The 13,655-nt window shown below is 34.5% G+C and overlaps 2 protein-coding genes across 3 annotated transcripts; both read left to right on the top strand.

Annotated features, from left to right (window-relative positions):
- The first annotated feature begins 528 nt into the window (after nt 1–528).
- Nucleotides 529–4,590, top strand: LOC111391842 (glutamate synthase 1 [NADH], chloroplastic-like). Its single transcript, XM_023017115.1, has 5 exons — nt 529–703; nt 794–1,083; nt 1,189–1,418; nt 2,369–2,480; nt 2,574–4,590. Exons 3-5 carry the CDS (start codon nt 1,352–1,354, stop codon nt 2,722–2,724), a joined length of 330 nt encoding a protein of 109 aa, XP_022872883.1. The 5' UTR covers nt 529–703; nt 794–1,083; nt 1,189–1,351; the 3' UTR covers nt 2,725–4,590.
- A 1,971-nt stretch (nt 4,591–6,561) lies between these two features.
- On the top strand, nt 6,562–12,867 carry LOC111391824 (uncharacterized membrane protein YjcL-like). 2 transcript variants are annotated; one of them, XM_023017089.1, is made up of 6 exons: nt 6,565–7,339; nt 7,760–7,986; nt 9,448–9,558; nt 10,276–10,431; nt 11,100–11,338; nt 12,296–12,867. In XM_023017089.1, exons 1-6 carry the CDS (start codon nt 7,068–7,070, stop codon nt 12,617–12,619), a joined length of 1,329 nt encoding a protein of 442 aa, XP_022872857.1. In that variant the 5' UTR covers nt 6,565–7,067; the 3' UTR covers nt 12,620–12,867. The 2 variants fall into 2 exon arrangements, with proteins under 2 accessions (XP_022872858.1, XP_022872857.1); XM_023017090.1 differs by lacking the exon at nt 9,448–9,558 and having other exon boundaries at nt 6,562–7,339.
- Nucleotides 12,868–13,655: the final 788 nt, after the last annotated feature.

The following is a 13,655-nucleotide window of genomic DNA, read 5'->3' as shown; positions in this document are numbered from 1 at the left end:
TGGCCTGTGGCCGCCCTTTTGTTGTTTGTCTTGCCAGCGAGAAGTACATGATTGAAGGAGCAGATAAAGCCTTTCTGGTAGCAGTTCCGGACAAATCAGTCGAAGTGCTAAAATAACTGCAATAAAGAATAAATTGAAGGCCATGGAGGAAGAGTGCCATAACTCAAAAAAACAGAAGCCCGATGATGTTTCTTGATCTCATAATATCGATAGTAGACTAAAGAAACTAAAATGGCATCTTCATGGACTTCTGCTTGGTGTCTGAAGATTTAATGAATATCCAGAATGTGTATATACTCACAGGAAAATATTGAATTGTAGTCGTATCAAGAAAGCAGAAATTTTTGACACTAGTTTCGGTGCGTCACATTACATTATTACCAATGGATGTAATAATTTTACTAATCTTTTTTTGTTTCGATTCACTCTCCTGATCTTATTACAATAAATTGTTTAGGATACTGATTACCATTCTTGAATTTCTTGTGGGGGCTAATCAGTAAACATTAACCATCTTACACCTCTGTTTGAGCTGACATGGGAAGAGGGGGAAAAGGTGCTGTCGAAGCATCTGGTTGCCAGATTGGTTAATGAAAATAGTAATTCATTAATCTTGATGATAGGTCCTGAGTCATTTTGTTCCGCTTTCAAAGGCCAAGTAAGGGACAGAGTGGAGAGGGATCACTCTCGGACCTAGCAACAGGTAAAACGATTGCCCCTCCAATTTAGAAGCTTTGGGCTTTCTTCTTATGAAGTATATAATCTTATTTGGTCTGTTTAAATTCAAATGAAGAATCGAATTAATCAAGATCAACAGCGTCCCCATTGAGTTTATCCAACCGGAAATCCTGCGCTACAAGGCATTTGAACCCATTGTCCTCCTCAGTCGCCATCGGTTTTTCGGAGTGGATATGAGGATCCGTGTCAAGGGTGGTGGTCAGACCTCCCAAATATACACTATCGGTCGGTCCATCGTGAATCCCTCGTCGCTTTCTACCAGAAGTAGTTGGATGAGCAGTCCTAGAAGGAGATGAAGGACATTCTCGTGATTGTGTGATGTCTTATTCAATAGTTAGATGAATGGTAAAAAAAGTACAAAATTAAAATAAGTTCCTCATAATTTGATCTTACATGTTTTATATTACTAGATAAGTACTTGTCTTAAAATATGTCAACTATAAATTTAAGGTGCTTATTTAAAAGTACGGGTGATGACACGTGGGAGCATATAGAGAAATTTGGGGAGGCATTGAAAGACTGAGCATTAGTTGGAGGCACGTGCTGATGATGTCGCTTGTCGGAGCAGAGATAGTGGGCACATTGGAGGCTACGATGATGCTCCATCTTAAAAATGCCACCAGTTGGGATGCACCAGTTTCTATTTCCAAAACCCTCCCAAATTCTCGAATATCAACTGGGTATGATTTAAATTAAGTATAAATTTTGATCATTGACCAATAATTGTGTTTTCTTTTGCATTTGGGATTTATGTCGTAGGCCACTAAAGATGGAATATAACAATTTGCTGTGAGGAATACTTTCTTTTCTTTGACTTCTCATTTTGTTGAATGAGGCTGACGTTTGTGTTTTTTTAGTGAACTATCATTATTATTCTGTCCAACTTTTTAGAGCTAATTCAAGATTCTGCTTTCATCAAGATGCTTTTTTAATATTCGATTTCCATATGTATAATTCCGTTTATACTCGAAATAGATATATGTTTGGCAAAATAGTTACTTTTATGTAGAGTAAAACATTCAAGTGACTAGAAGACCCATCATGTTGTTTTAATATGTTAAAACAATGACTGGATAAAAGATTGTTGTAGTTCTGATGACTTATCGAGAGTAAAAGAGTGATTAAGTTGCTCAACCTTGTAAACATGCAAGTTACTTATTTTGCAGTAACCCTTACGTACTTTGAAAATAAAGTAACTGTATATACTAAAAACTAATGGAATGACAAGTAACTTACAACTAAACCCAAACATGTTTGGCTATTAAGGTTACCTAGAAGTAAGTTTCACTTGCATTAAGGTTAGTCAAACATGTTCGAAATGGTGAATCCTTTTTTATTCTTATTTTTGTCATGTTACTAATGGTGGGGAATTGGATTTGAATGAGATCATTTTTCTCTTTGATTTAAATGTTGTTAGGTATTTAGAGCTGATTTAATTGTTTGGTTTTCCAATGGGTTCATATATTTTTGAAGGATATGTTGACTTTTATACCTTTGTTGAAAACCAGAAATGGATAAAGAAAGTGTATTTACAAAGGAAAGTAAAAGAAAGGATTTTCAGTTCATTTTATTGATCGGATTTAATAATTGTTTGTTGATGATAATTGTTTCTTGTTCATGCTGTATGAAGCTACCAAGGAAGCAGGATTTGAGCTTCCTCCACTTGGTGAATATGCAGTGGGCATGTTTTCTTGCCCATTTCTAAAAGTTGGCTGGAACAAAGCAAAATCATATTCACAAAGGTAGTACCAAGATCTAATCGTATTATAGCTAAATAGGATTTTGTTTTATAACTTGTGATACCTGATATTCTTTGGTGTTAAATACTTTACAAGTCGTGGAATTGCTTGGGCACACTATCTCGACTGGCAACTTGTCCCCACTGATAACTCGGAGTTGGGCAAGTATGCTTTGCAGACAGAGCCAATAATTGAGCAAGTGCTTCTTACACCTACTCCCAAGTCAGAGGTACATTTTGAGCAATAGATAGATACCAAGAGCTGACCGTGGTAATTAATCCTTTTAAAAAGTTGACTATTAGCTTTTGTACATTCAAAATTCGTGACTTGCTTTTCTTTTTTCCCTGCATCCTTTTGGATGTACATATTAAGGAAGGTTTCTATGGTGGCTATCCGAGCTGCATTCAACCTGCAACATGGTAGTGTGAGAGATTTCTATATATGTTCTCTTGGAGAGATTTGTTCCTTTCAAATGTGAGATATTTTTCTTTGTTGGGACTTTTCTAATTTAATTTTTTGATATCATTCTGTTCTGTGCTGGACTATTGTCTATGAAGGTTAGTTGAAGCCTAATGAGTTGAAGGAATACTACTACACTGATCTTGGAAATGAAAGGTTTACGAGCTACATGGTCCTGTTAAATATATTTTCTCCATTCTCCGTTTTATTTCTTTGCTCACCACATTCAATGAACAACATTGGATTGACGAATTAACTGAAGCACTGCTAGGTTGAGGAGTGCCTTTTGAGGCATTGAAGTGTGAATGATCTTTTAAGTGCTTCAACACCCTTGATGTTATTTGACTTTGCTTGCCTGATTGGACTCTTAGGGTGATTTGGTAAGGAAATTCATTATGAAGTAAATAATGCATGCAGGAACTTGGTGCCTCACTCTATGATCTGTCTGCAAGGATAAAAAAAAATCGTCTTAATGGTGGAAATGAAATTGTGCTTGGTCAAGGTAGTCTAAGGTTCTCAATACGGTTGTAATGGCACTGCCGCATTAGTTTTAGAAGTGTCTTTAACACAATTGTCATTGAGTATATATTTTAAATCTTCTTTACATGGGTGGAATTGGGACTGAGTTATCTCTCTCGTCGAATTTTTCTTAAGATACACTCTTGGTTTTCAACAAACACATTTCCCAGCTGGGATTGTGCTTCATGTTTTATCAGTAGCACCACCATTAAGCTTTGCCCATTTATAAGTATCTATCTGGTGTCGAAATCTGATTTGATGGTCGACACAATTATCGTACATCTACAATTTACATTACTTTTAATCTTATTGCAGATACTCTCCAACAAATACTGCCACATATATGAACTACAGTTATGCATTTCTATTTTAATTCTTAATCGCATGTTTTGCGCATTATATGTTTTTGTTGTGTGCACGTGGATAAAATGTGTACGAGTATATCAAGTATCAGTCAAAATAAATCAAATTTCTATATACTTTACTACATGATTTGTGGATATATTATTTTTTTTGGACCTATGAGTAAAATGTGCTCGTATGCAAATCTTTAATTGTGTAGTCGATTTTAATAAAGGAATTGATGTAGACACTGTTGTTTTAAGGCTGCTAGAGCCTTTCGTTTGGAAAACCAAGATGCCATTCATGTTTTCTTTACATGGGGTTGTTGGCTGATCCTAAGAGGGTATTCAGATTTTAATTACAAGTTTTGTTGGTGAGGTGTGCACCTCAAGGCATAAGCTTTAGACAGCTTTCAAGATCAATGATTGATGTTGAATATTGTCTTCTTGCTTATTGAGCAAATTTTTTGTGAAACAAGTGGTGGGAGGAATAGACTGTGTCCAGGATTCAATTCCAGCATCTCCAGCTGGGAAGTCTAAGAGAGCAGCATTGAAAGGAGACATACTTGTAACGATTCTTGAAGGATGCAGCCTTGAAGTTTCATTTGGTAATTTCTTATACTATATGGGATTGGCTAAATGATGGATCATATTATACATGTAATTGGTTTTATTATTTTTATGCAAAGTTGTTAAGGGAGCCATGCGCTTGTTGTCATTTTATACATTGGACAAATTATCATGTCCGTGCCATTTGATTAGTTGCTACTTTATCTTTCTTTAATTTATAAATAGTGGACAACAATATATCCACACTTTTGTTTGGACATTCTATTAATTTTTGAATGCTTTTCTTATCCAACTTGCAATGAGAACACAAAGAATGTGCTGATTGCAGCTTCTTATGTATATCTGAAGCACAAAGTTCGAGATAAATATGCTTTCAAGCTTTCAAATCTGAATCGCGGAAATCTTGTTTCTGGTCGAGCATGTCTATTTTTGTTTAGATATTTGTTTTCACAATATCACTAAGTCTGCTAAATGCTTTGTTGCTGCCATAGTTTGAACCTTGTAACATGTTTAATGTTCCTTTTTAAGGATCTGATATATATTAGGAGATGCTAGCAAAGGTGTTTGATCATTATTTTGGGACTAAATTGCTTTTATTTGACAGCCGTTCATTTGTATGAGACAACGTGAACTTTTGAGACATCGTTAAAATATGTTTTTCTTTGTTTAGTATGGTGAAGCAGATATCCCGGATTCTTCAAATTATCCCCTTCGCTCAGAATTGCAGAGAAAAATGAAAACTGACAATTTACCCACTTTAGAGAATGTAGCTAAGAAAACCTGAATTAAATATGGCAAGTTTCTTTGTGCTTTATTTTATAGAGGAATTTATTTTGTTCACAATGTCTATTAAAAGAATTAACAATGGTTCTTTTACTTTTTCTTTGTCTCCATGTATATCTATGTGTTGATAAATATTTACGCGATAGAGTTAAATTCATTGGTCCATCTTCTGGAGTTTTGCATTTAACTTCTGCCAGGTATATTGTAATAACACACTTCCCTTTCGTTTTAAGTCTTTTTAATACAAACTTTTGTTGGTAATTAACGTAGGACTCAGGTTTTAGTTTAGTAAACATTCAATTCTTTGATGTTCCTTTTTCTTCGTGCAAATTTTATGGTCGGGGTTTTAGTAGTAGATGTGCTTCTGCAGTAGTTTATATTAATTTCAAATTGGTTTAGTATCATGCTATTATTATGTATCTTGATGTGTTTTTCCTTGTTTTAAACGGAGGTTTCAATTTCTTGCTATGGCGAAAGTATGGGAAATGCCCTGCAATCATGTTTTAAATTTATCCAGATCACCAAAATTCTAATTCATAGATAAGGTGATAATGGTCAGCAGGTTAGCAAGCAATCTCTACCTTTTCCCTGTATAATCTTGTTGACTGAGGGGGTGTTTGAGCCACATTATTTTGGTAATAATGCATTTTTGAATAGTGTATTGATGAAAAATGTGTGATTAAAAAATAAGGAATTTTTTTTTATTTGTGTGTAATATTATTTTATTGAAAAATATGTGGTTAAAATAATGTCAAATCACTGTTTAAGAATGCATTTTTTTGGAATAATATGACTCAAACAGGCACTAAGATGAATAAAGCCAAAAGATTAGTTTATACACGTCATCAGTTTGGTACAATCAAGTTGGTCCTACGTATATGGCGTAGTACAGAATTAGTTTTACACTAACGTTGCCTTAAAAAAAATACATGCACGGGCATAAAACTAGTATGTGTATATATATATATATATATATATATAAGTCCAAATTTATTGATTACAAATTATTTGGTCATAAATTATCAAATTAATTAGTCACAAATAATTTAATAATTTTTTGATCATAAATAAAAAAATTTATAGTTCAAAGAATTTTATATGTCACAATTTGTTTATCGGTGACAAATAACAAATTTTATAGATCACAACTCATTTCACGACCACAAATTATCACATATATTTTGTTGATCACAAATTATAGAATTAGTTCGTCATAAATTATTTTCCAATTACAAATCATCGAATTATTTGATCACAGCTCACCAAATTCTCATTCCAAATGTATTTATAATCACACATTCTTTTAGATCTCGAATTATTTATTCGTCACAACACTCGAATAATGAGTCACACTCTTCCTTCACACTCCATCATCGCTGTCGTCGTCACCACACCACCCCAAGTAGCTCCATTACCTTATCACCACCACACACGTTGCTGTTGCTACCCCACCACTACAACTGTAAAAAACACCACCACAGCAACCATCAGTCACACAAACCACCATAAACATCAAAGAAATGAAACTCAGTAATAAAAGAAGGAAATAACAAACCTGCGCCACTGTGGTTCAATCATTGTCAAATTAGAAGCAACGGCAATAGGTGTGATGGTGCCATTCGCATGCTGAATCAAATCGCGACACACTGCAGTAACGTCTTTTTCCAAATTGTCTTTTATTTCAAGAATGGTGATCTTTAAAATCATGTTGGGATGTAATTTCCACTTGTTTTTCAAATGGATCTGACGGCCCAGCCCACATTACCGCCCAATCTATCAATCGAAATCTTGTGTGTTTTCTGGCCACGTGATCCAACAGAATATTCCAAGATCATACAACACCACGTAGTTGATAAAATAAAATGACTACTCCCCAACATCACTGTCGCCGGAGCATTACTGCAAAAGCTCGCCGCCAATGGCATTGCTGGCGTTTCCATTGCACCTGACCACTCTTTCATCTTCCTCTTTGTCAACATTAATCCAGAGGCCAACTCTCTGTACCTTCCCAATTAGCTCAATTTTCTTATACAAACATCCATCACGTTTTTCTTCCAAATTTTTTCGCAAGAACCCTGATAGAAATCACCCTTTAACAGTCAAATCTCAATTGAATACTCCTTTGATTTCTCCTCAGGACCATTGGGGTACATGGACTGCTCTATTGGCCACAGGCACTATCGGTCTATGGTAATTTAAATTGAAAGTTTCAATTTTGTCCCGCTGTCACTTCCCTCTTTTCTGGTCTTTGTTCTTGAATTTTGTATGCTTCTATTTACCTTCCCTTTTCAGTTCAATTTTATTTAATTTATTTGTTGAACCACCATATCTAGATGCTCTAGGTAGAAAGGGAGCCATTAATTCAATTAAATTCAATCTTCTGCGTGCTTTCACTTATGGGCTGGATTCATTTTCAATAGAAGTGGTGCAAAATTTTTACAAATAAATGAAGGCGAAACCTTGAACCAAAATATTTCTTTGCTCTGATATTGTTTAACCTTTTTGGCACTTGAATTTAGTCTTAAACAGTTTTTGTGTAAATGTTTTTTAGCTTTCTTGAATCCTGAGTAAAACAAATTAGTTTATTGGTGTGTGATTAATGGACTGAAGGTCAGAGAAGACCAAGATTGGGAGCACGTTGAGTGCTGCACTAGTGAGCATTTTACTTGGGCTTGCGGCGAGTAATATGGGGATTATCCCATTTGAAGCACCAGCGTATTCAGTAGTGTTTCAATATTTGCTGCCATTAACAATACCTTTATTATTATTCAGAGCAGATATGAGGCAAGTGATACAGTCGACCGGGGCTTTGCTCCTGGCTTTCTTGTTAGGATCAGGTCAACTCTCTACTTATATTTTGAATCCATGATCTTGACATTGGTTATTTTCCATTTTACTTCAAATAAATTTTGTACATGTTTACAAGGCATATGTTCTGCAGCTTGTGCCTTCTCTTATGTGCTTTACCCAGGACAGTGTATCGAGGTTAATTTATGTGAACACAATTTTTATTATGCCGAACCCCCTCAGCATGATATAGAACCCGGACTTGCAGGGTGAAGTAGGAGAAGATGAATATGTTCAACGAAATTTATAAAATAGGAGGTACTTCATCCCTTACAAAAGCCTAACTATTGAGACTCCATTGGAGTGTTTGATTGCTAAAAATAGCTTATTCTTATTTCAAGAGCTAATAAAAAGTTTTAAAGATCCAAAAGAATCGATTGCTTTATCAACTTTATTTGAAGGCCAAGGAGTAGTAATGCATAGTCCATCCAAATAAGTTTGATATCTTAGCATAGGACAGGATTGAAAATAGAAGTGGATGGGATGTTATCAGGATAACGCCTGCTTCCAGTTTTACCCACCCAAGATTGCCATTTGCGAATTATTTTGGCCAAAATTGTATGCATACCAGATAACTTTTAGACGTCTTAATTTTGTATTCTAATTCTTTAGCATATTTGTTGTTTTGGTAAATCAGGCTCATTTTTAGGTAGAAATTTCCGTCCTTTTTACTTCAATATTTCTTCTGTGATAAATTTACTGATAGCCTAACTCATCGCTTTTTTGATTGTCATATATGTTTCCTTTGACATCTGTATTAGAATGCTATACTTTTTGTTTAATTTTTGCATTGAGAATCAAGTTCGCTGAAAATGTAATTAAACAAGAGGTAGCTAAAATAATCTCTCAACCCCGGAGGTTGAAACTAGCATTTGGTTTGACCAGAATGACAAGAAAGCTGATATTTGATGAAAAACTATCAAATATTTTGAATCGTTCAATTGTTCCTTGTTTCAAAAAAAAAAATAATAATAATAATAATAATAATAATAATTATTATTATTATTATTATTATTATTATTTCACACCATATTTGCAAAATCAAGGAATCCATATGGAAAATGGACTCTGTATTAAATTTTACATGTCTCAAAATATAGTTAACGTATTAGCATATTACACTCTATTCATGAATTTAGTGGTCAAATTTGACATTCTTTAGGATATTGAAAATTTTATTGTGCCCGATTGATAGAAGGGTTACTTGTTGCTCTTCTTTCCATAAATGAATAGCATAACCGCTACTAGCTCAATACTATCTAAATTTTTTTTTGCGGATGATTGTTGAAATAAGCTAATGATCTTTTACTAATCATAAACTAATCATGTAGGGCATTGCCATTGCTGAGAAAATTTTCTGCATTACTAATACTTTGTTCTACACGTGACTTTCCTCATCTGATTCTATATATCTAGTGCAACTGCTTATTCTGATTCCTCTGATGTTGCAGTTGCAACAGTAGTTGGAACGACAGTGGCATTCCTGATGGTACCAATGAGATCACTTGGCCAGGATAACTGGAAAGTAGCTTCTGCTCTCATGGGTAGTTATATTGGTGGAGGCAAGTGGTTTAAAAATGCGACAATGATCTTGGATGCAATCTTCTTAGATAACATACAGCCACAGCTTTCTGTTAAACATCTGGTCTTGGCCTTGTTGGGTGGTCTTGAGCCTCTTTAACCCCAAAAGTTAGCTCAAGAGATGAGACTTTCTCTTACACTCATAAATGGACCACGAACCTTTTCCACAACCGATATGGGATAATCTCAACAATTTCCCCTTACACATCGTGCCCTAGGTGGGACCAAACTCGTATCTCTCATGGATGGTTGGTCGAAACTTGTTCATAACTTAGGCTCTGATACTAGTATTAGGTATTTTTGGCCTTCTCAAATCCAAAAACTAGCTCAAGACGTGAGACTTTCCCTCACACTTATAAACTTATCACCAGTCCCTTCCATAATCGACGTGAGATAACTTCAACAGGTCTAATCGCCAAAATCAGTAGGCTGGATGCTGCCTTTTTTAAGTCTCATTTTGGTGTAAATAGCATTTTTTCCTATTCCATTAGTTCATGTTTAGCATGCAATACTAAATAGAGCCGGGCATTATAATAAACAAGATTTTAACTTCTTTTTTCCTTTAATAGTGTCCAGTGTTATGTAATCCTCTCTACAATACATGCCATTAGTGCATAGTTCTTTATGTCCAATTTTATTATTATTTTTTTTTTTTCATGTTCATCACTGTGATTGTTGCTTGTTCATGGTTTATGCAGCTATCAATTATGTTGCAATCTCAGAGGCACTTAGTACTTCTCCATCAGTTGTAGCTGCAGGTGTAGCTGCGGATAATGTCATTTGTGCTGTATATTTTGTTGTATTATTTGCATTAGCCTCCAAAATACCTTCGGAGGCTTCAACATCAACCAATGGTACGTACAGATTTCAATTTAGAACATCAAAAACTCAAGATGCGTTGTATGATTTGTCCATTTGTTCGTTGGGTATGAAAGTTATATTTTCTTTTTATGTAGTGTAACAACTATTAATATTCCCATCACCCATTTGCAAAATTATGTCATGGCTAAACAAGAATAGCTCTTTTGCTAAGTTAGTATAGTATTGGACAATATTAGAAAAGAAAAAGAAGCTAAAATCGTATCTATTAAGGCTTGGAGTTCCATCTCCAAGGTTAACATTATTAGAATAGCTTAAACCCTTATATGTTATTCTATATTTGGTATTTAACCGACGTGAAATTTATCCCTTAACATGCCCCGTAAGATAGTGATTCGTTTAAGCATATCAATTTTGAAATCCGTGTGCTTGTTTTTTAGTTTTAAGCAGATCGAATTGCTTGTTGAAACTTAATTGGCGCTGATACCATATTAAAACTTGAGGTTTCATTTTAAAATGTCAACCTTATTAAGAGAAGTAGCTCAAACCCTTATATGTTGGTCTATATTTTAATATTTAACTGACGTGTATTTATTCCTAAACAATATCTACAGTACTTTTTAGTCCTATCCAATGCAACGTACTAAACATATGATGTGTTACCACAGCCTGAGAATGACATTCAAATTTTCTTTTCCTAAAGATGCTTCTACAGCTATGAAGTCTGAGGGAAACCAGCTTTCTGTGCTTCATATTGCTACTGCACTTGCTGTTTCATTCGCTATATGCAAAGCTGCCACTTCTCTTACCAAATTGCTCAGAATTCAAGGAGGTGATCTTCCTGCAATTACAGCAATTGTTGTGGTTTTAGCAACTTCCCTTCCAAAATATTTCTGCCAACTTGCATCTGCTGGTGAAGCATTTGCTGTAGTATTGATGCAGGTAACTTGAAAGCCTACTACACCTTGTATTGGTTTGTCATAGTTCACTCTGGCTCCTATGTTCTACGACTTCTGTACTTAAGACCCAAACGTTCGCTCGAAGAGGTCCAGTACAGTTCTGTTTGGGGCTTTTTGCAATATACACCATCTGTAAAGCGATAATTCTTTGTCCAGTCTTGGGTGTCTTGATCTTGAATCCTTTCAGTTTCGTGCCCTTATGACCTGAAAAAGCTAATTTATTATGAGCACTGTGACAACCAATAAGGCTTCGCCATAAATCGACTGGCTTCGAGTTTCTAGTCTCAAATATAGTTGATGGATTGTGAAAAGGTGCCAGTAATTGGTTTATAAACTTGTGAATCAGCAAACAACTGCTCAAGTACTATGCAGCCTCAAATTGGAAAGTTTTGTTTTGTAAAGGCCGCACTGTTCAGCTGTTCGTGTACCTAAGGTTCTGAATTCAAATGATTTTAGTGCAACGAATATTCTTCCTAAATGACAGTGACTGACAATTTCTCGCAATAGAAATCGAGATGATACCAACTGAGAATAAATTAGGTGACAGTTACAATGCGAATATTGAACTTTGTCATTTGGGATTTGAGCAAATAGGATTTTCTAGTTCTCGATGACTTAAGCAGTTGGAAAATGTCTTTGGGATACTTCAATAAGTTTTTGTTAGTGATGCTGTGTCTTGTAGAAAATATTGGAAGATAGACGTGTAGACCAAAATTAATTCCAGTTGATATGGTTGCGAAGGAATTTTTCTTATTGGATCTTTGGGTAAATGTCGTGATGAATCTAATAGGTTGATGTAAAAACAATCATGTGGCTGACTTCAAAAGTAAGAGAAGGATTTTCTTCTCACACCAAATATTGTGATGTTAAATTATTACATATATTGGCCAATAATTCTGTTGGATTATCTGCTTTAAATCATCATTTCTTTTATGAACAGGTATTTTTTGCTGTTGTGGGTGCCGGTGGGAGTATATGGAATGTAATCCACACGGCACCTAGTATTTTCTTGTTTGCTTTCATTCAAGTGACTGTTCATCTCCTTGTGATACTTGCATTGGGAAGATTGTTCAGATTGGACTCAAAACTGTTATTATTAGCATCGAATGCTAATATTGGAGGTCCTACGACAGCAGGTGGAATGGCTACAGCAAAAGGATGGAGTTCTTTGGTCGTTCCCGGCATTCTAGTAGGGATATTTGGAATATCAATAGCGACCTTTCTGGGCATTGGTTTTGGAACGTTAGTTCTCAAACACTTGTGAATAGATATACGTTTGCATAGATTTTCAACTCACTGTAAATTTCTGAATTAATTCTGTGCTCTGCCATTGGAAATTTCTGTGTTTCTGCGAAACTCTTGCAACTTGTTGGTATGTAGGAAAGATTTATGCAAACTGGTTGGTTCATAATTGAAGAGCAAAAGAAAATTAAATCTTAGAACCTGGTATTGTTGATATACTTAAAAATTATGTTCACAGTTTTGTAATTTTAATTGAGTCCTTTTTTCTCATTGTGATATTTTAAATAGTTAAATGTAGTTACTACGTATGAATGGTGTTCTTACTTTTGGTTATGGGGTGGTTCTTATGTCTTGCTTTCAAATGATGATTCATTTTTTCGATATATGAAATAAATACTGATTTTGTGTGGTTACATAAAAAAGTTTATTGAAATTTCTTTTTAAACAATGACTCTCTAAGATAAATAATATTTGGAATTTAGTGTAATCCTCGATGAACTTGCAGATAACTCTTAACAAATTGCCCTTTTATAATGGAATACAAATACTAATATTTTGATGTTTTAATATTGAATTTCAAGACTCCGTAAAACTATACATGATTATAAATACTCGCTATTCCTATCGCGATTGATAATTATGGATATCTCATCTCATTCTCAAAATAGCGATTGATAATTATGGATATCTCATCTCATTCTCAAAATTATAACATTCTAAAAGTTTGTTTTGCACTTCAATGTTTTTAAGGTCTAATTTTGATTTTTTTTTTTTAAAGATTAATACTTTAACTGTCCTTATTAAAAAAAATGATAAATCATCCCCCCGCCCCACTTTTCATTATCTTTTAGATTTTATGTCCACTAAATTGTTTATATTCTTATGGTATATATATATATATATATAAAATAATAAGGTTTTCCAATTTGCTTGCGTGCGCACTAACAAGATGTCAATTTGTATTAGTTTTTTTCATTGACATTATTTTCTCTTGTTTTTTTATTAGTTTGTTATTTTACCTCCTCTTTGTATGAAGAGCATTAGGTCAAACTCTATAT

The sequence above is a fragment of the Olea europaea genome, unplaced genomic scaffold, assembly GCF_002742605.1.
Source record: "Olea europaea var. sylvestris unplaced genomic scaffold, O_europaea_v1 scaffold842, whole genome shotgun sequence".
Taxonomy (NCBI): Eukaryota; Viridiplantae; Streptophyta; class Magnoliopsida; order Lamiales; family Oleaceae; genus Olea; species Olea europaea.
This window is presented reverse-complemented; position numbering and strand designations above follow the sequence as displayed.